This window comes from Xenopus tropicalis, chromosome 3 (assembly GCF_000004195.4).
Source record: "Xenopus tropicalis strain Nigerian chromosome 3, UCB_Xtro_10.0, whole genome shotgun sequence".
NCBI classification, from domain to species: Eukaryota; Metazoa; Chordata; class Amphibia; order Anura; family Pipidae; genus Xenopus; species Xenopus tropicalis.
This window is the reverse complement of record NC_030679.2, coordinates 101,971,610-101,994,137: the sequence shown is the minus strand read 5'-3', so window position 1 is coordinate 101,994,137 and position 22,528 is coordinate 101,971,610. Positions and strand designations below refer to the sequence as shown.

The 22,528-nt window shown below is 39.3% G+C and overlaps 2 protein-coding genes across 17 annotated transcripts in view; both read right to left on the bottom strand.

Annotated features, from left to right (window-relative positions):
• Nucleotides 1–4,881, bottom strand: part of myo5c (myosin VC) — a 51,945-nt gene extending 47,064 nt beyond the window's left edge. Inside the window, exon 1 of one of the 3 annotated variants that reach the window (XM_031899192.1) lies at nucleotides 4,729–4,881. In XM_031899192.1, the coding sequence (XP_031755052.1) occupies nucleotides 4,729–4,761 (33 nt within the window). In that variant the 5' untranslated portion in view covers nucleotides 4,762–4,881. Of the gene's footprint in view, nucleotides 1–282; nucleotides 371–2,939; nucleotides 3,223–4,728 lie in introns of those variants that run through there. The other 2 variants (XM_002936346.5, XM_012959596.3) reach the window with 2 other exon arrangements.
• A 3,350-nt stretch (nucleotides 4,882–8,231) lies between these two features.
• The window catches only part of myo5a (myosin VA), a 99,270-nt gene continuing 84,973 nt past the window's right edge, over nucleotides 8,232–22,528 (bottom strand). For all 14 annotated transcript variants that reach the window (XM_031899180.1, XM_031899183.1, XM_031899181.1 and 11 more), the window contains 8 exons: nucleotides 21,494–21,640; nucleotides 21,022–21,176; nucleotides 18,272–18,361; nucleotides 17,756–17,906; nucleotides 15,123–15,405; nucleotides 14,593–14,767; nucleotides 13,690–13,770; nucleotides 8,232–12,955 (listed from right to left, as the gene is read on the bottom strand). In XM_031899180.1, the coding sequence (XP_031755040.1) occupies nucleotides 12,803–12,955; nucleotides 13,690–13,770; nucleotides 14,593–14,767; nucleotides 15,123–15,405; nucleotides 17,756–17,906; nucleotides 18,272–18,361; nucleotides 21,022–21,176; nucleotides 21,494–21,640 (1,235 nt within the window). In that variant the 3' untranslated portion in view covers nucleotides 8,232–12,802. The remainder of the gene's footprint in view (nucleotides 12,956–13,689; nucleotides 13,771–14,592; nucleotides 14,768–15,122; nucleotides 15,406–17,755; nucleotides 17,907–18,271; nucleotides 18,362–21,021; nucleotides 21,177–21,493; nucleotides 21,641–22,528) is intronic.

Here is a 22,528-nt window from a genome sequence, read left to right as displayed (position 1 = left end):
TGCTTCAAAATTCATGCATTAGCCCCCCCCATCAAGTACAAGGTATTTTGTTGTTTGGTCCTATTAAGTACAAAGTAATAATGCATAATTATTATTACAAGGTAAAAACAAATCAGTCAAAAAAAGCTGTTTAGTTAAATAGGAGACTTAAATAAATATACTTTTTGTAATTTGGAGCTTTCTGTATAATAGTTTTTCAGATAATAGATCCCATACCTGCACAATAACCAATATAGAAGCTCCACAAGCTACACATCTGGCAGTGTTACCATAATACCATACCTTTTGCTTGCTGTGCTGGGGGTCACTATGTAGCATTTAAAGCCCTACGTTAGGTCCTGCTTGCAGGGAACAGGAGCACGTCTGGTCCGTGCAGATATCAGATGTAATATGAGGGAACTGTGAGGAACACCTGCTGGATCTGCTTGCTTATTAGCAATATAAATAGTGCAAGCCCCAAGGCTATTTTATGGTGCTAGCGTAATTTAATTACCACAATGCAGGATACAGGAGCAAGCAAATATGAATGCAGCTTTCTAGGCTTAAATGTTACAACTCTAGGATCCTCTACAATAATTTAAGGACCCAGGATTTTATTATCTATTATGTAGATGAGGGCAAATTGTGCTATACTAATATACATTAGTAAGGTGAATGGTGAATAGTAAAAGGTATAAAGTCGCCTATAGCAACTGATGGGCAGGGAGCACATACTAGTTGTCACCTGTTTGAAAGGAATGGTTGCTATAGGTTACTGCCTCTTTTATAAATGCCCTCATTAGCACTGGCATAACTGCCATAAAGCAGACTCTGTGACCACAAAAGGCAAGGGGGCCCATCACCTGCTGCAAATGAGCCAATCTGGCAGGGGAGGTGGGGTTGGTTGAAAAGCGATAATCTGAGGATGCATGCTGCCACCCCACCCCGAAGATTATTTGTAGAGGAACCTAGCCCATTAAAGTAACACCACTGCCCATTAGCCCCCACCCTTACCAACAATGATCACTAGTTTGCCCTAATCCCAACTCCTGTTCGGTGCCAGGCAATGTTCCCTCTAATGCTTATTGGCTGAGTATGCAAAAAATGTCTGGAGTGCACAGAACAAAATGATCTGTGTGTTTGTGCACAAGCACACAGCTTAGAGGGAACAGCGGTGCCAGGACCCAAGGGTACTGGGTGCTCTGGTCGTACACCAGGACCATTCACCGGAGACAGTTAAAATCCATTTTTATTCGATCATTTAAAAGAACAAAGACTAAAGCGCTTTGTTCGCAGGCACACTTAATCATAGGCATGATGCTCTGCTCTGGGACTCTCTTCTACGCCCACCCTCCACTCCTCCTTACTGTGGTACGTCTCCTGGCAGCATCACCACTGTGCTGACAACCTTCTAATAAGTCCCCATTGCGGAGCTGGCCCTGGTGTAGTCGCAGGATAGGGTTGATCTTAGTGGTTGCAGGCCCTGGGGAAACTAGCGGCATAAATAGAAGTTACTATGCAAAAATTTATTTCGCATTTTTCATATTGAAACTACTTATGAGTTAGTACCCACTGAGCCATCTAGCAGCTACATGGTCTGCTTCCTCTAGTTATATCCCTGGTGGGAGCAGTGTTGAACTGACATGGCCAACCAGAAACCCTGAACCATGGGCCCACTGTCAGAACTTTAATTCCTACTCTCCTTCCTCAAACTCTTTATTATCCTAGTCTCTTTTCTCTACATACTATGCTCTATTCTTCCATCTAGTTTCCATACAGAAACAGGGAATGACCATGAAATAGGCTAAATAGTTAGAAACAAGAGGGCCCACTGACACCTGAGCTCACCGGGAGTTTTCCTAGTATCTTGGTGGGCCAGTCCGACACTGGGTGGGAGCCCCCTACTTAAAGTCTAGCTTTCATATCTCTAGCTTCTGAACTGTAGCCTTTAGCTGCCTGTGAATTCAGAGATTTGTAGTTTCACAAAAGCTTGAGCACCCCTTCCCAGTAATAGGTGGGGTGCAATAATGCAACATTAGCCCAATTAATTTATGTAAGTCGCACTAAATAGCAACTGCTGTAGCATAAACATAACAGGGGAATCCATACATATCCCACAAAGTCTTGCATGTTGCCTATAACTAGTTACTACCCAGAATGGGTGCACATTATATTTTATTTTGGTGATAGCCCAATACAATACCTTTTAAAAGTAATTTAAATTTAATTTTGTGCCTGTTGGCCATTGCTGATGTACATAAATACATAAGTACACAGTACTACTAGTTACAGGGATATTTCAGGCACAGTCAGAGCTCCCGGTGCCTATGTAGATGTACAGTATATATGTGCCCTCACACATACACCAGGTTTGTTTGGGTTACCTTACTAGTGGCACACTAGGCCAGACTTTGGCTACTCATATGGTTAGTCGCATTCAGTTGGTGGGCCGAATGATAAATCTCAGAAACAAACAGTTGTGGCCCCTGGAATATCTCTGTCAGCTGAGGTCCCCAAACAGTTTGCACTGACTGACTAGGCTGGAACAGTACTGTCCAAGGGCATTTTTGGATAATATTGAAGAGAATGAATAGGTGGAGGTAGCAGTCCTTCATACAGACATCTCCTAGCTGTAACACAAGGGCACCCTACTGTGGGACACAGCTGTTTGCCCAACGTATGGCCAGAAGCTGATGTACTACAAGCCAAGAGCATCCACTCACTATAGATATTTCTATAACACAAGAGTAACTGAGCTATGGGCCTGTAACGTTATCCCTATATAAATGAAGGTCAAATATACAGCTAAAAATGAGCATAACATTCGCGTTCCAGTGACTGAGTTAGTGCTGCTTTGGTGACATATAAAATCCGGCGCTGCACTGAGAGGCGCTTGTACTGCAGGTCAGGCTGGAAGTGAGAGCGGAATAAGCAACGCAGCCTGGGAGGGGAGGGCTCACCTGAGTGTACAGCTCAGCTAATAGCGCCATGGTGACCCGCGGGCTGTCCGATCCAACCAAGGTGCCAGCACTCCGTGTTCCCTCTAGCAGTCACACAATGCCGGTCCCCGGCTGCTAAGAGTCTGTTCGTTCCGGGGCGCGTCCCCTCACCGGCTGGAACTCTCCCCTATCCTGGAAATCGGTGACTCCGGGCGCGCCTCCCCCGGCTTGAACGCGCATCGCCTGTCCCCAGCACTGAGCTGTCCCCACAGCGGCCCCGCAGGGATGACTGTACTTACCTGCTCACCTGTTTAAAGTGACATTACCATTTTCCCCCCTCCCCCAGAATCTTTTTTTGTAGGTTTGGGATTTTTATACACTAACAGCTCACATCCGCATAACTTCTTAAAAGGGTTTGGCCCCTTAAAATTAACATTTAGTATGATGTAGAGAGTGATGGCAATTTGCAATTGGTCTTCATTAAGTATTTGTGGTTTGGGAATTATTTTGCATTTTTCAGTAGCTCTCAAGTGTGGATTGGCAGCAGCTATCTGGTTGTTAGGGTCTAAATTACCATAGCAACCATGGTTTGAACAAGAGATTGGAATTTGAATAGGATATGGGCTGAATAGAAAGATCAGCAATAAAAAGTATAGCAATAAAACAGTTTATTTTGTTTTTTTGCTTTTTGGGTCAGTGATCCCAGTTTTAAAGCTGAAAAGGGTCAGAAACAATTTAAAACCCATACAACAAAAAATATGAAAACCGCTTCACTATTTGGCAAGAGAGTTTGACAGCCATTTGAATCTCATGTCTGCTCAATCCCCAGTGCAACCAATTCAGCCAGAGCAGCAGTGGCCAGGGCTGGGCCAAGCCAACCAGGTGTCCTAGGCAACCCGGTCAGCCATCTCACCCCTGCACCTTCCCCCCTCATGTGTGCTTTGGCACGCATGCACAGTTCCGTCAGTTCCCATGGCAGGGTGTGATGCGATGGGTCATTGCCCCCACCGCGTAATGACAAGTGGCACGGGCAATGACAAAGGAGCACAGACTAGGGGGCTGATTTACTAACCCACGAATCCGACCCGAATTGGAAAAGTTCCGACTTGAAAACGAACATTTTGCGACTTTTTCGTATTTTTTGCGATTTTTTCGGCGTCTTTACGAATTTTTCGTTACCAATACGATTTTTGCGTAAAAACGCGAGTTTTTCGTAGCCATTACGAAAGTTGCGTAAAATCTGGCGATTTTTCGTAGCGTTAAAACTTGCGCAAAAATTGCGCTTTTTTCGTAGCGTTAAAACTTACGCGAAACTTCGCACCTTTTAAGTTTTAACGCTACGAAAAAGGCGCAACTTTTCGTGTAAGTTTTAACGCTACGAAAAATCGGGCGATTTTACGCAACTTTCGTAATGGCTACGAAAAACTCGCGTTTTTACGCAAAAATCGTATTGGTAACGAAAAATTCGTAAAGACGCCGAAAAAATTGCAAAATACCGATCATTACGAAAAAAACGCAATCGGACTCATTTCGACCCGTTCTTGGGTTAGTAAATGTGCCCCTAGGGGTAGACAGGAGAGGCTCCTGCCTGGCGCTCCACAATGATTTCACCCTAGGCAGCTGCCTTTTCTGCCTACCCCTAGTTCCGGCCCTGGCAGTGGCACAACTTCGCTAGCAACTAGACAGCTGTTTAAAGTGACTCTAACCCGAACCCCTGCCCCCCCCCCCATAAAAATTAAGGGCAGTTGAAAAGTTGATAAAAACAGGCAATTTTATAACATACTAAAAGTTAACTTAAAAGTGAACTTACATTTTCTGGTTTTGTTTGCCTTTCAGATTCCATCTTTCTGCTACGTATTTACATTGTAGATGAGGTTGAAAAAACAAGACACATGTCCATCATGTTTAACCTTTTCTCAAAGGCAAATGTGCCTAACTTCTAGTTGGTGCAGAGTAAGGTAAAAACACATTGTGGCTGATCAAATAATCAACTGGAGAATTCTGAAGTTTTTGCTTCAGTCAAGTTTGTCCTCATATATGTATACTTCCTTGACAGAAATATTGAGTTTGTATTCTTGTTTTTCAAGATGTTTATATACAGTATGTAAGCAGAGTTGCCCATTTATCTATTTCCTTGATGCATTGTCTAGAATAGTCACACCCATAATGCTGATCTTTCTGCTATTCTGTGGAATGCCTGTGGGTGTAGGGCTCTTGGGGGATAGTGAGAATAGCCTTCATATAAAGATTGATAGTAATTATAGGCACAAGGACTTGAAAATATGCAAACACCTTCCCAAGCATATAGCAGTGAGATATTACACTACAGGAGTTGCTACAGGGCACTAGTTATGTGGTCCACCTCGCTCTGCTCCAACGCTGTAAAGTTAAGTGTGCAGGGGTGAAGAGGGTGGCATCTTTCCAGCTAACTCAGGGAGGCAGCAGGGGCTGAAACACCCCGGTCCAGTAATATAAATACTTCTTACTTTGACACATAATGTGATGGCTGTGATCATCCTCATTTACAGACATATTCATTCTGCTGAATTGTTTGCAAGTGCATTTATTCATGCTACAGAACCCTGGCTGATGCCACCCTAAACATGGAGGTAATTCCAGGGCAGGTTGCATCAATAGGAAATACACTCCCACCCAATAGCTGCACTGATGCCTCAGCTCCAACTACACAGTGGTTGACACAGGATATGGTGCTTAAAGGGTTACACAAGTTAAATGTAAACAAGGCACCTGGGCCAGATGGAATACACCCTCGGGTACTGAGAGAGCTAGGGTCAGATTTACAGTGGCCCTTGTTTCTGATATTCTCAGACTCACTTTCATCAGGTATGGTACCTATGTATTGGAAGAAGGCGAATGTCATTCCCATATTTAAAAAGGGAGTAAGATCTCAGCCTGGCAATTATAGGCCTGTAAGTTTGACATCCGTGGTGGGCAAGTTATTTGAAAGCTTGTTAAGGGATCACATGCAAAATTATGTAGTGGAGAATGCCATTATGAGCAGTAATCAGCATGGCTTTATGAAGGACAGGTCATGTCAGACCAATTTAATTGCTTTTTATGATGAGGTAAGTAAGAAGCTGGACAGTGGGGATGCAGTAGATATAATCTATTTGGATTTTGCCAAAGCATTTGATACCGTTCCCCACAAACGACTGCTTTCTAAACTAAGGTCTATTAGTCTTAGTGAAGTCATTTGCACATGGATAGAAAACTGGCTACAGGATCGGGTACAGAGGGTGGTTGTTAATGGCACATTCTCTACTTGGAATAAGGTTCTCAGTGGGGTCCCTCAGGGTTCTGTACTGGGTCCACTTTTGTTTAACTTGTTCATAAATGACTTAGGGATGGGTATTACAAGCAATGTTTCAGTGTTTGCAGATGACACAAAACTCTGCAGACCAGTCAATTCTATCCAGGATGTGACATCCCTGCAGCAGGATCTTGACCAACTGGCAATCTGGGCGGCTAAGTGGCAGATAAGATTTAATATGGATAAATGTAAGGTCATGCACCTGGGATGTAAAAATATGCAGCCACTTATACCCTTAATGGGACTGCACTAGACAAATCCATAATGGAGAAGGACCTTGGAGTCCTTGTAGATAATAAACTTGGCTGTAGCAAGCAATGCCAGGCAGCAGCTGCAAGGGCAAACAAGGTTTTGAGCTGTATTAAAAGGGTATAGATTCACAGGAGGAGGGTGTTATTCTTCCCCTTTACAGAGCGCTGGTAAGGCCCCTTCTAGAATATGCTGTTCAGTTTTGGTCTCCAGTGCTCAAACGGGACATTATTGAGTTAGAGAGGGTCCAGAGAAGGGCAACTAAGCTGGTAAAGGGTATGGAGTCTCAGCTATGAAGAAAAACTGGCCAAGTTGGGTCTGTTTACACTGGAGAAGAGGCACTTAAGAGGTGACATGATAACTATGTATAAATATATAAGGGGATCATATAATAACCTTTCTAATGTTTTATTTACCAGTAGGTCCTTCCAACGGACACGAGGGCACCCACTCCGTTTAGAAGAAGGGAGGTTCTTAGCAAGTGAGGGAATACAGGGTTATGGGAGATAGCTCTCAGTACAAGTGAGGGAATACAGGGTTATGGGAGATAGCTCTCAGTACAAGTGAGGGAATACAGGGGTAGGGGGGATAGCTCTCAGTAGAAGTGAGGGAATACAGGGGTAGGGGGGATAGCTCTCAGTACAAGTGAGGGAATACAGGGGTATGGGGGATAGCTCTCAGTACAAGTGAGGGAATACAGGGGTATGGGAGATAGCTCTCAGTACAAGTGAGGGAATACAGGGGTATGGGAGATAGCTCTCAGTACAAGTGAGGGAATACAGGGGTAGGGGAGATAGCTCTCAGTACAAGTGAGGGAATACAGGGGTATGGGAGATAGCTCTCAGTACAAGTGAGGGAATACAGGGGTATGGGAGATAGCTCTCAGTACAAGTGAGGGAATACAGGGTTATGGGAGATAGCTCTCAGTACAAGTGAGGGAATACAGGGTTATGGGAGATAGCTCTTAGTACAAGTTGCCCCAGGGACTGGTCCGATTACCATCTTGGAGTCAGGAAGGAAATTTTTTCCAAATTAGAGAGGCTTCAAATGGGGTTTTTTGCCTTCCTCTGGATCAACTAGTAGTTAGGCAGGTTATATATAGGCATTATGGTTAAACGTGATGGACGTATGCCTTTTTTCAACCCAACTTACTTACTATGTTACTCTAATTTTATATTCACAGTGAGAGCCAGAAACAACTATATCCTGACACTGCTTACATCCGATTTGTGTTGCAACTGTGGCTAAAAACAATGTTGATTTCAAAATTGTGTTCAAAATTGCACTATTGTACTGCATCATTATATAAGCCTTAATATGTACTGCATCATCTCTTTGCCATATGTTATGTGGAACTAGAAAGATGTTTGTCCCTGTCTGTACTTTTACAGACTACTACTAGTTAGAAGAAATGCTGTACAAATAAAGCTATACATGGCACTAAGAGATCAGTGGTAAGCATTTACAATAACGCAAACCCACTCTCCACTCGCTAGCACTGACACTGCTTACTGGCCTGAATATTTCTAACTTTATGAATCCCGCACTCACTGTGCAGCACTGGATACTTTTGGGATATCTGCATTAAAGCTGAATAGTAATTTGTAGAATTTTACCTTAAACCTTTATAGCAACAATGATACGATTTGCATGTTTCCAAAGTGGCAAACATAATGCTACTTATAGAAATAATCCACCTTTCTGATGGGCGAATAAAAAAAAACAATAACTTCTTTTATATATTTTATTAAACCATTTTGTAGTGATATCTTGTTAAAGCATTAGTGATGCACACAGGCACATAGGACCACATCAGCTACTACAGATTTGTGTTTGTTTGGGTTTCAGAGTACTTCAATGACTTCATTTTGTGTTTCATGATGGCCAGGACAAGCTGTAACAGAACATTAGTTCTCAAGCGATTCTGTGTAAAGAAAATTCTTCACATAGATTATGACATCCCAACATTCAATTTAAAATATAAGGGACAACTTGGACCACAACCCAGGTCTGCCCTGAACACATCCAGTTATGCCCTGACATGCCAAATTCCAGCCATATTTGGATATAGTCCCAACCCTTTGTGGGAACACAACTCCAGCCATATTCCAATGAAGTCCCAACCCATTGTGGGAACATTATGTGGGATTGAACAATGGATACCATTAGGAGGTATTGCTTATGATTATATAAAACTATCCATGGAGTTTGGGTAGACTTGTGAAATCAGTGTCCTTCCAGTTTTGATAAACATTCTTATGGGGGGGGCAATGCAATTGCCGGTGCAAGGAGCTGTTCTGGTCAAAGGCAGTGGTATAGGAGGCCCCATGATTTCTCATGGCAGACTAATGGCAGGAAGTAGTATGAAGTTGTGCCCAGGCAGTAAGGGTTGTAGCTTTTGAAAAAGGACTGTGGCTGTGTAATGGTAGTTATAATAGGATGATTTACAAAAATAAACAATTTGTTGCTGGACTGCTTGTCCTGCAACTTATTTTTTTAGATGGTGCAGCTTGGAATGATAGTTCATCAACTTGGTGCAGGTGCAGGCATCACTTGTATGCATTTTATACCATCTAACTAGTAGCTCTCAATCTAGAACAATGTCAGTTGTTATATAAATATATTCATGCACAAGACCCAGCTACCCAGCTGGAGTAATAGCTGCAAATACTGAATGAGTCCATAGCCTAACAGACACAATTTCTATTGCTACCAAGTTTCTTCCCCTTTTGCAGGTCCCTAAGTAATATGCAAAAGCAAGTCAGCACTCACAATATAGTAGATGAGGGTGCCTGGGTGCAGTCCATAAAGCAAATAACACGAACATCAACTGGCAAAGGATCCGCACTCTCAGGACTTGAGTGCAAAAAGTAGACTTTTTATTGAGCAACACTCCTGAGAGTGTGGATCCTTCACCAGTTGATTTATATAAACAAAACAGATTGGTCTCTACATTAATATTTCATTTTGAAAATGATGATCAGTTTAAATGGCTTATGGATCCTACACAGACATAATACATCACATACTATACCCACACAAGGCCATTTGGCTGCAGAATCACATAAATAAGGGAGCATGGATACCTCAAGATTAGATTTTTTTTTTTTTTTTTTTTTAACCAGGCTTTGAGAACCCTCTGAGTTTGCAAGAATATACATGGAAAGCTGCCGTTGAATTTGGAATAAAACTGTCTCAGTTTACAGACTTCCCACAACCACTATCACAATCATTATACAGTATTATCATCTGTTTTCCTTGTAGTTGCTATTTATTTGGAATCAAGCATTATTCTTAATGGACGGTCGGCAACACCAGCTCTGCCTTTATTTGGGACAACCGTCAAGCAATTCTTGGAATGTATTAACTGGGAAAGGTTGACACGTATCACAGAAAATGAGAAAACTCAATATTCTGTTTTGCAGCTTTTCTGAAACCCCTCCTACCAAGTGCAATTACAACTTGGCTCACTAATGATACTTCATGGGCATTACTGGTTTATCAGTAACACCGTACTTAGTGACACTACCCAGGAACCAAGATAACAGGTTTAGCGGCTTTCGTTTCAGGTATTGTTTCTTTTTTTTTTTTTTTTTTGTAACTTCTTTTTATTGTTTAACAAAAACAACAATAATTACAATCAGATATGAGGAGATTTGTCATATGAATCATGCACCAGTATAGGTCTTGACCCATTTTTGCTTGCTGATTGTATGAACTGCTTCTATTACTATGAAAAAGGCTAATTTAAGGGAGAAAATAATTTATGAAGCTTGCTTTCATAAACATTACAGATACTGGTCTATATGTAACCTGTATATTTCTCTTTATGTGTTATTTTACACCCTGCACCTAAATTTAAAAGAACTAGTCGTATCAAGCTGTGTATTTTCTGGAGTAACCCATTCAGGCCAATGGAAAAAATTCAGATGGCAAGACAGTGTACAAAGTGAGAAAAAAAGAATCAAAGGCAATGATAAGGAATGCTGTTTTAAGTGACCTCTGCATTTTATGCTAGGATGCTAAACCTAGTAATCAGAGATTGGTAAGAATAGGTTCATCTAAACACATACTAAAATTGTATGCAAAGGTGAACTTCCCCTTTAATAATGCATAAAGTAAAACCTTCCTGCAATTTGCCACCAGCCTTTAATAATCAGAGTGTCGTATAGCAGCTCTACTAAATTATTCATTCATGCAAATGCTTTAGATGAGCTAGACTATCTATCTGTAAAGCTATTTTAAAGTACTTTTTTGCTGCATCTAACTTGGAGGCTTTGGTCATGCACTTGTTTGTTTAGATACAGAGGATTGTCAATGTCACAAAGCATGGTGGCGTGAGATTAAGCTATACATTACAATTCAGCTATATTTCATGTACGTATCTGATAGGATAGGAAAGGATTAATGTACCAACTAACCACACTAACTATAAAATTATTTAGCAGCTAACATGCTAAAATAGTAGATTGTCACAGGTTACTCATTACACATTAATGCACTAGATTGCAGGGATGGACTGGGACATTTTGTGTTATAAACATAATTCTGATTATATAGAGTCAACAACGTCAGGCTGTTATTACAATGGACAGCCTACTTGAAATGGAGTGATTCCATCTCCCTTTCTAAATGTAATATACAGTATAGCAAGATCATATATACTCTTGGAACAAAAACAGGAAAAAAATTAAACGTTGAGCAACCTTTGATGCTCCAACCGTCGCTAGAACTACAGCTTCCAGCAACCCCCAGTGGTGTTGAGGCTACTGGGAATTGCAGTTTTGCAGCAGATACCTAATGAACAATGCAGTTCTGTCACCTGATCAACTGCCTGTGGCCTGCATATATAATTAATTCTCCCCTTGCTTCATTTGGAAATCCAATGTTCTGTCTTTGCCAGGCTGGTATCAGAGACTCCTAGCAGTTCTGCAATTTATAATCCCTCGTGCCTAAAAAGCAAATGTTGGGCGAAGTAAACTGCCCTGGGTACCAGTTTATCTGGAACCACTGCAGAACGCTAGCTGCAAGGAAAGAGGGAGAAAACACAACCATTTCTCTGGACTGCATAGGCAGCAACAGTGGAAAGAATAGCATCTGGTATACTAAGGAGGGATACTAACAGTGCCTATATCATATTTAGCTTTTAAACTAAAACTTCCCAGCAGGATTCTGCAAGTTGTAGTCCAATAGCTGTAGAGACACCAACTGGACAGCCCAGATTTATATAATCACAAGTTGTATTGTCCAAAGTGCTACAAATACTATGCACATATCTTTAATATTATTATACTTTTTTATCCTCCCAAAACATAATATCCATGAATAAATATAACCTTATTAAAAAAAACCCAAACATTCTGTGGCTAAACATCATAAACAAGTAATATCAGTGCTACACTGGAAACACAAGAAACATCATTAAAACCATCAGCGCAAAATACTGTATTCAAAGAAAATATCCAAGAATGAAAAAAAAAAAAACAAGAGCAAAGGCCTCCAAAAATAAATCTCCAGATATTTGTTCTTTAAGGCTCTCTTTATTTTACTCTTAAGAGGTTTGTTTATCACTGAGATGTATGTGCTTAAAGTGCCTCTTTTATCTTAAAGGAAAAATATTCTGTAGTATATATATATATGACTTACACTAAAAAAAACAGATGACATGGGACTGTAAACATAGCAGGGTAATAGAGATGACTATGCCTGTAGTGCCTAACACAGATATATTCACAAGAATAGAACACATTACACAGCAGCAATTTAATATGGAGAATAAACCACAGTGCTAACAAATGAACATCTACATTACACAGCTGTCCTTAATACTTGTCTTTTTATAGTTATCCAACAGACATAAATAGTGATGTGGTTTGACTATTGGTGACTGTGTGCATAATGCACACCTGAGCCCATACTGATCCACTGAAGGTGGGCTAAATACTCTACAAAAACTTAAAAAAGAAAAAAAAATACCTCCCTCCTTACTTTTATGGTCCAATGCAGAAACTGTGAGCCAGTATTATTGTTTAGGGCCCTGCCAGCAAAGGAATGTCTAATAGACCTTAAATAACAAAAAGTACTGATAATCCAAAAAAGGGACTTTGAGGATAAAGACTATTTAAAACCATGACTCTGTAAGTGTATAGACAATTATAATGAATGATGCAAGGTGCCATATTTTCTTAAGTCTCTCCACCATCAGAAGTTGCAAATATACAGCATCCACATGGCGTTCAGATGGATGGTACTTCAATCGCAGGCAGTGCATATATGTGTATATATATATATATATATATATATATTAAACACGTGTGAGGAAGGCAAGGCCAAGACTGCCAGGAATCTGAATTGTTTCTAGGGCAAGCGACGAAGGGTTGAATGGGAAGGTGACAGGGAAGATATGCTTAGCATCCATTAGCAGCTGAGGGGAGTCCTTCCTATCCCTTAAACGCATCTGAAAAAAGAATTAAAAAAATGATAAATCAGCATCTCTTGAACCTTGGAGCAGATGATCTGTTTCATACATATACCAATATACTATAACTAGGATCACTAAAGGATCATCTGTACCATGGGTTCACAGTAGCTACTAACTAAGCCGTTGTTATGACGCTGGGAAATAAGTCAGTAACCTAAAATATAACTTTATTAGCTTAAACATTCATGTTTTCTGGCATAGTATGTCAAACAAGTCCATAACTGTATTACTGCAGAAAAATAATGAGTTTACACTATACAAATTTCATAGTACAGAGCTGATGTTTTCACACTTTTTCACTTCAAGCCCCTGTTAAATTTCCGACCTCCAAAGCCTTTCTTACAGATCAGGAAAGCATTAATGTTGCCATTAAGCCTTATTCCAGTGGTGGAGGAAATGCCATGGGTAACAGGACCCATAGGCTTAGGCTTAACTTCCAGAAGAATGTAAGAGAGTTAATACTGTAGGTATTCTGTATCCCTCTGCCACTGCTGCTGGGCCCAATAGTTGGTCCAGCCCTACAGTATGGGATATACCAGAGTAGAGGGCCTGTAAACCAAGCATATTAGCTTGCATAATACCATTTACCTGCCTATATCTTTGAATGATCTCAAGATTTATTATATAGCACCAACACGAGACAAACAATAACATAATTAACAAACAGGCCACATTCATTCTAAAGTATGAATATTATAATCTGTACATACCTGTATATTCCGTATAAATGATACCAACACCCGCTCTTCAAACTCATTTACTGGAGTGTACAGGTTCAACACCTTGACAATCTGTCAGAGAAAGGGATGTGTTATACATGGAGGAGCTTTGCTTTTTTATTTCACACCTCCAATATCAGATAGCTTTACTAAAGCTCCAATTTATATTGAAAGTTGCTTAGCATTTTTATCTTCGTTTTAATTTTTGATCTTCTGGTGGGTTTCAATTATTCAAGCTTTTGTTCTTTTGCTCTCTAGTATGCAATGTTAATGCCTATCTGGGTTTGCTGGGGTCCAGATTCCCCTAGCAACCAGTTATAGAAGTCAGAATGGAACATGAAGAAGAAATGGCCTCTGTTAAAGGTTAAGCAGTAAAAAAGAGCAATAACAACAAAAACTATTAAAAACAAAAACTAACTGAACAATTGCTAAAAATCTGTCAACAAAGTAGATACAAGAGGACATACTAAAGATACATTTCCCCTTTAAATAGTACAACTTTTTTGATCAGTCCTGACTATCATGCCACCCTGGAGAGTTAATTTAGAAACAGCAGGATACAGTGGAGTAACTAAATGTTACTGGGCCCCACAGCAAAGTTCATTTAGGGCCCCAAAATTTTGGAGAGTTGACTTTTTCTACTACAATATACTGAACTTACTCAGTAATTAGGGCCTCACTGGGCCCTCTACACTCTTGGGCCCCCCCAGGTCCTGATTCTTCTTTAGTTACGCCCCTGGCAGGGTAGTACTAGGCCCCAATCTTCTACTAGTTCAGTCCCCTTTGCATGCAACAAATATCACCGTGGAGGGCACAGACAACACAAAGTAAAGCTCAAACAAAACAAATCATGAGATATGACTATGCAGCATATTGAGCAGCATATTGAGTTACCTGGGCAGTAGTCAGAGCATTGCACATGGAGCAGATGGCTTCTGCATCTTCGTCTGTTTTCTTTTTCACCTGCAGTAACTGAGCAGCCTGAATTAATGGCTCCAGGGTTTCTTTAGCGCTGCTATTCATCAGGTTCTTGTCACGCAGCCATTCTTCCAACTGGCTCACGTTGTACCTTGGGACAGTAAATAATTATGGAGAACGTCAGGGTAACCCAAGTGTTAGAGAGTCAAGCAGCTCTTTCCTGAGCCTTTGGCATGCATTAGCTCACTGATTACTGCTGAAAACCCAGGAGCTCATTAGTTACATATACTCAACTAAAATACAAAGTAAGCTAAATATTTTTTAGTATAATAACCCTTAATGTTTGTCAATTAAACACTTGTCAAGTTCACAGTTACCAGAAGCACAAAGCAGACAACATTATAAAATATTTAATATTAAGTTTGGGAATATTTTGTGGGGAGTGCTTACAGATGAAATAAAATCTAACTTTCCTACAGAGGGAAAAGCAGTTATAATCCTCTCACCTTATCTGCATGCCTTTGCTCCAAGAGCACATGTCCTTTCGCAAGAGCAAGTTGTTGAGTGTGACAGCACCGATGATGTAGAACATTTGCTTGACCACCTGCTTGATGAGTTCAGGATCCATCCCATGCTGACACATTATGGAATGGAAGGTATTAAGCTGCCTCACAATGGAGTCTAATGTGTACGTCCCTTCATCTGCTATGCTGGAAGTTCTCTTCCTAAGACCGGTAGGCTTGACCCCTGAGACACCCTGAATAGTCTCGTGCTCCAGCATTCCTGAAACTGAAGCAGAACAGAAAATTTAAATGCACAATGCAAAGGGACAGTTTTAAGACATTGAAGACATTTTTTACACCCACAGAGGGTGAACCTTAAAAACAGAATAGCAAAATGTGATATTGTTCCATATTATGTTTATAGCAAGAACTGCAAGTTATTCTTTGTATTTATTTCATGGAGATCCATCCTGGGTCCATGCAGCTACAACTCCAACATACTGCTGCCAACCAAAGGCTACTTGTTTGATCAATTTTGCAGCAACTTACTAAAACATCTAGCAATACATGCTAGCCTTCATTGAGAAGCAATCAGCTAAAGCACAGAGGTGATGCTTCTACTACTGGCACTACAGGTAACTTATTTATGGCAATAGTCATGCAGGGGCACACATAGATAATAATGGCATGGGTCACAAATGCAGCCTCTTCTGTGTCTGAAGAGCCTGCTCTAGCTATATAATGTAAAGAATAACTAGAGTGTATCACATATACTAGCTGCAGTGCTTAGGGCTTTCAAAAGGTGATTCTTCTCCTAGGCTAATGACTTTGAACTTTATGTAATAAAAAGTCTCCATTTTCAAGTATCTCACACTGCCTGTTTGAAGGATTGGCCGTTGTTTCCTTGTTTCTATGTATTTGCTGTGGTGTTTTCTGCATATAGGCACCCATTCTGTCATGATTTTTATGGTATATTTTTTATTACTAATTACACTTTGTACATTGCAAATAATTTTAAAATTCTATTCTTGAACCAAAAAATTTATTAATTTTAGCTGTAATATTGGGGTGTAGGCAGCCATCACAGTGCATTGTGCCTGATCCAGAGCTTTCTGTAAGAGCCAGTGCTACACATTAGAATTTCAGTTAACCTATTGTTTATCCTGCTCCCATGTAATTGGAGAAGTCATGAATTTGGGTGAGCTGGACTTTTTTTTTTTACTACTGAGTAAACAGTTAGTAGAGCTTCTACAGTAGAATCCTGCATTTAAATACGTTTTTTAAAAACACAAACAGATTTTTTTATATTTAATTTTGAAATTTCACATGGGGCTAGCCATATTTTCATATCTCAGGGTGCCACTGCCGTGACCTGTGCTCTGATAAACTTCAGTCACACTTTGCTGCTTAGATGCAAGTTGGAGTGATATCACCCCCCTCCCTTTCCCCCCAGCAGTCAATTAGCAGAACAATGGGAAGGTAGCTAGATAGCAGCTCCCAGTAGATATCAGAATAGAACTCGATAGCAAGAAATCTAAGTCCGACTTGGGACTCCTCCAGTTACATGGGAGTAGAAACAACAGGTTACCTGAAAGCAGTTCTAATATGTAGCGCTGGCTCTTTCTGAAAGCTCAGAAACAGACACAAAGCACGGAGATGGCTGCCTACACACCAATATTACAGCTAAAAAAATACATGTGTTGGTACAGGTATGGGATCCCTTATCCAGAAACCCATTATCCAGAAAGCTCCAAATTATGGAAAGCCTGTCTCCCATAGACTCCATTATAATCAAATAATTTAGAATTTTAAAACTGATTTCCTTTTTCTCTGTAATAATAAAACAGTACCTTGTAACTGATCCCACCTAAGATATAAATAATCCTCATTGGATGCAAAATAATCCTATAGGGTTTAAATAATGTTTTATTGATTTTTTAGTAGACTTAAGGTATGGCGATCCAAATTACAGAAAGACCCCTTATCCGAAATACCCTTGGTCCTGAGCATTCTGGATAACGGGTCCCATACCTGTATAAGAATAAATTTTTATTTTAAATGTTGGAGAGTGAATTGTTTGCTATGTAAACAGTGTAATTTAGAAACAAAAAGTATACCATAAAAATCATGACCGTATCCCTTTAAGAAGAATGGGCTCACTGTTTTTGTAGTATTTTTGTATGCTCAACAACAATACTGCAAAAACACGCTGAAATAATAATTACAATAAACCATAATTTCCTCTCTTTATTTAGCGAATGAAAACATTAAGATATAAATATAATATAACTGTATTGAAGGGTTTACTAACATCTTAAACATAAAACTGTAGATTTTTCCATCACTTGACCCAGCCATTTCTGTTTTTTACTGTTTAGCCAACAGAAAAGCCAGGCCATGTGTAGACAGTGCACGTTTGATGCCATAAAACTGTGATTGTGCTCATTTATTAAGCACGATCCATCAAGACAATATTAGGTAGAATATATAATTTGCTTTAAAAATGTTTCAGTTACATCGCAAAATGTACAAATGATTGTCCACTTACATAAGCAGTGACCAACAAAAATGTATAATGTCTGAATCCCCAGGAGAGGTGACAGGATAGAAATTACAATATTGTGTGAATTGCTTACCAATCATTGGCTGCAAGATATTTTCCAACACTCTGACCAACTGCTGGTAAATCTGAATAGCCAGATCACTCAAGACTTGTCTGTATTCCGCAAGGTCAAAGTTGGTCAGACAGTGCTCATTCTGCCGTGTGGTGTTGTGCTTCATAAATCCCTGAAAAACAGATTAAAAATCTGCTGCTTTTGTTTCAAGTAACTGCATTGACATAGACTTATGATATATCTAAACAAGCACTGAGGAGAAGGATGGGAGATGGTTGAAAAGGCACAGTAAAGGGGTGACTATATAGTTTGGCAATTATAAGTGCATTGTTATTGTTTTTTAAAGAAACAAAATGTGGTTGAGGGGAGGATGGAGTATTGAGTTTCCTCTTCTCTTCTACGTTTGTAACCCAAAACAGGATAGAATGTGCTCCCTTGTGGTTGTTTGTAACACTGATCTTGCTTAATAGCAAACAAAGGCTCTACAAGACAGCGGCAATAACTGCTAGTCACACATCACAACACAGTTAATAATACCTCTTCTCCACTGTACTGCTTCAAGCAATGGAGGAACCGACACGAATTGGACAGCCAGAAGGACACCGTTTCAAAATCATCTCCTCTTTTCTATGAAAAGAAAAACAAAAAATAATGTAATATTATTATGAGCGAAAATTGATAATGATAAAAGTTAAAGGCAGGGCTTGCCTAAAGACATGCTTAATTGACAGAGAAGTGAAACTAGCCGTTCTTTTTATAAATCTATATAAAATAGACGTTTTGGATTCAAGTTGAATCCAAAAAGTCTAATTTATATAGATTTATAAAAAGAACGGCTAGTTTCACTTCTCTGTCAATTAAGCATGTCTTTTGCGTATATACTACATATATAAAGGTCCCCATACACTATAAGATCCGCTCGCTTGGCGAGGGATATCAGACCGATATCGGCAGCTATAATCGGCCCGTGTATGGGGACCTTTATATACTAATCGCCACACACAGGTACAAATAAAGCAACAGTGTGAGCTATGATGCCTCACATGTCATATTAGTTAGCACACTGCTTACATCAATATGATATTGTGTGATGGATCAGCTGGCACTGCATTTCAAGGACTTCAAGCATCCGAATTATAACACTTTTATTGCAGTATTAAGCACAAAGCAACGTTTCAAGGCTCTTTATCAAGTCAGCACTGCAGGGGTTAAATATATTCTAGCTGTAGCAAAGCTGAGCTTCTTCCATAGAAGTGTACTCTTTAACAATATCTATTGTTCAGCAGTGGAAAGAAGCTATGATGCATGAAGACTTGCTCCTCTAGGAGTCAGCTTGGCTTTCAGCCACTGCATATTCAAGTCTTTTCAGCTTCTAATGCTACCCTGTAATGAGAGTTCCTATACTGTGGACAAATCTCTGCGACACTGCTGCCATAATGAAAGCTAAACTACAACCCTATTTCCAGAAAAGCTGGGACACTGGGTAAAATATAAATAAAAAGAAAAGGGGATGATTTACAAATCATTGAAAACCTATATTTAATTGCAAATAGTACACATTCCAAATATTGAAACTGAGAAATGTTAGTATTGTTTTTTCAAAAATATATGCTCGTTTGGAATTTGATGCCAGCAACATATTCAAATAACATTGGGTGAGGAGCAAGTTGCATCACCTCTTTTTTTCACAACATTCCAAAACTTTTATATATGTTTCAGCATTACTGGTGCCTTCCCAAATGTGCAAGCCACCTATTACCCCTACGCCATCACAGATGCTGGCTTACTACCTGTGCGATAATAACAAGATGGTTGGTCCTTCTCCTGCTAAAGGGCACCTCTATATTGTTTCCTCCACCAGAGGTGCGGCCTAATAGATCCCGCACTCCGATAGGGGAAAAGAATAGTTTTTTTCCACATCACCTCAGTCCATATTAAATGAGCTTAGGCCCAGAGAAGGTGGCAGTGTTTCTGTATCATGTTTATGTTTTTTTTTATTTTTTTGCAAGGTAGGAGTTTTAACTTGCATTTGTTGTTGCAGCCACAAACTGTGTTCGCAGACAATAGTTTTGAGAATTATTCCTGAGTCTATGCAGTGATTCCCATTACAGAATCATGTTTTTAATAAAGTGTGGACTGAGAGCCTGAAGATCATCCAATATTGGTTTTCAGCTTTGTACCAGAGATTTCTCTGATTTTATATGTATATATATATATATATATATATATGTAATTAAAGGCATTAACTTTGCCCAGGAGCAGTAACCCATTGCAATTTTACGTTTACGTTTACTTTATTCTTAAAGTGTTGCAATATTAGCCCCCACACAGTGTCTCACAGAGTGTGATACCCCTCCCTATATTTACTTCTAAGAGACCTCTCTAAGATCTGCTCTTAGTAATAGTGTTTTTGGCTTCAAGTTTAATACGGGCAGATATTTTTTAGGAAACAATAACTCAGTTTTAACATTTAATATGTTGTCTTTGTACTATCTGCAAAAGAGTTTAAATGATTTGCAAATCACCCCATTCTCTTGTTATCTACATTTTACACAGTGTCCCAACTTTTTTGGAAATAGGGTTGTACTAGGGTGCCCAAGTGACACTGTATTATGATCATGCTGTACAGGTGACCTTGAGAGAGACAGAGAGAATGCAAAGTTTCCATTCAAGATAAAATTAGGCTGTGGGTGACACACAGCAACTAACAGGTTAATTAACTTTCTCTTTGTAACTTTCTCTTGTAATTATTCATCTGATTGGCTGCTATGCAGTGCAATTGCACCCAGGCCTACTCCCCCTTTTTTCTCAATAATTACCTTAATAATGTATTTTTAGAAAATTTGATTTAAAAGGTATAAAAACTTCACTGCTTATATCTTTTGTCAAATGCTGGCATTTAAAATATCCTTTAACATACACATAGTGCTACATACATAGCGCTAAAAAAATATACAAACATACATACTTCCTACTAGCATTTTCCAAACATCTGCGTTTTTCCCATGTATGAATGAAATAGGAAGGTACTGAATCCATGATTAGTTAACACTGAATCCTCCACAAATGATTTTGCTGAATAATGAACCTAAGCCTAACTTTTAATTATATTTAAGCCACATTTTAATAAACTGCATTGTGTTGATAAAATGCTAAATGCTGAGATTTGGCCAAATCCGTACTGAACCCTGGATTGCGTGCATCCTTAGAATTAAATACTATAAATTTTTAGGCCATTGGCACACACGAGACACCGGCTGTCTCAGCTACAATCAAACTGAACCCACCTTTAAGATTTTCTTGATACCATTAATAGTTGATGTAAGCAAGGAGCGAACTTTCTGATCATCATTGAGGTAATCAGCATGACGCAAACACATGAACAAGATATATGCTGGCAGTCCTGGAATGAGGTTGACCGCGACACCACGAGGCTTCAGTTCTGCAGAGACAAAGTAGGTTTTTTGTTTGTATTAAGGTGCATATAAAACTATGATCTGTATCTTCTTGTATTGAGAAATATTTTGAAATGCATTACATGATAAAAAAAAAGCCCTTTAACAGTTTGGGATAAAAATATATAATTCATTTCTATATAACCTTAGGGTTGGGTAATGCAGTGACTCATCATGTTTATGCACCTAAATCAGTGGCACCATAGACAGAATAAGTGAGTATTGTAACCTGCTGAGCTTATAGTCAGGTGACTATTATACTGTACATCTATACCTTTCTATTATACTGTACATCTATACCCACCTAAAATGAGGTTTTTGACAAGCTTTAGTTCGTCCTCTTTCTTATATTCCAGCATTCCTTGGAAGTCCTTCTCTTTGCGCGGAATATTAACAGGACGAATGGGTTCATCCACTATCTGACCAGGAGAAACATTTTCCATTTGACCAACTGCAATAAATAAAAATAACAATTAATGAAACACCAGTAATATTGTTCTTGTTTCCCTCCACTAACATTTTATATGCATAGACACTGCATCTAGATGTAACCCAAGCAACTGCTAATCCGGAATCAATGCCTTAAAACTTTACATCATAGCACTCAGTTTATACAGTCCCCTCTGAGGCTGGGGATGACTTAAAGGGGATCTATTTAGAAAATGAAAAATTATTTATGACAATATTTAGAAAGTTTCATATTTCCATGAAATATGCTTGTTAATTTGCAAAGACCATTTGCACTATACCTGACAACAAAAAATTATATAGTGGTTGGTTTTCACACATCATTTAGAAGCTTCTTAACCTAAGCATAAGGAATTGTAAATCTCACAAATACAGGGTGTCTAAAAGTAAAATTGAAACAACAACCAACATTAATACCCCCATATAGTGGCATGCAGTTATAACAATGTAATATAAGAATCATGAATGATTATTGCTCCTATATAGTTAAAAATGTAAACATTTCTAAACCAAATATGCACCACAGATTATGCCCGGCCTAACCCATAAAATCGCAGCAACATAAATAGGAAGGGTCCCTCCAAAATAATCAATGAAATATCCCAAACTTACTAAGTCATACATAACCATGTGTTAGTTTGTAAGAAGCCTGGCACCATGATGGGATTATGTTTGTACAAATAGTCTCTCACTTTAAGTGTGTATAAATCCAATCTGTGGACCAAAACATAATTTCCCATAAGTCTTAGGTGTGTGTTTAATGTGACCATGTGCGTTGGGGAGACCATTACTTAGCAAGAGTATTAGAGACGACTTATACACACTTAAAGTGAGAGGATGTATTTGTACAATACTGTCAAATACATGTTTA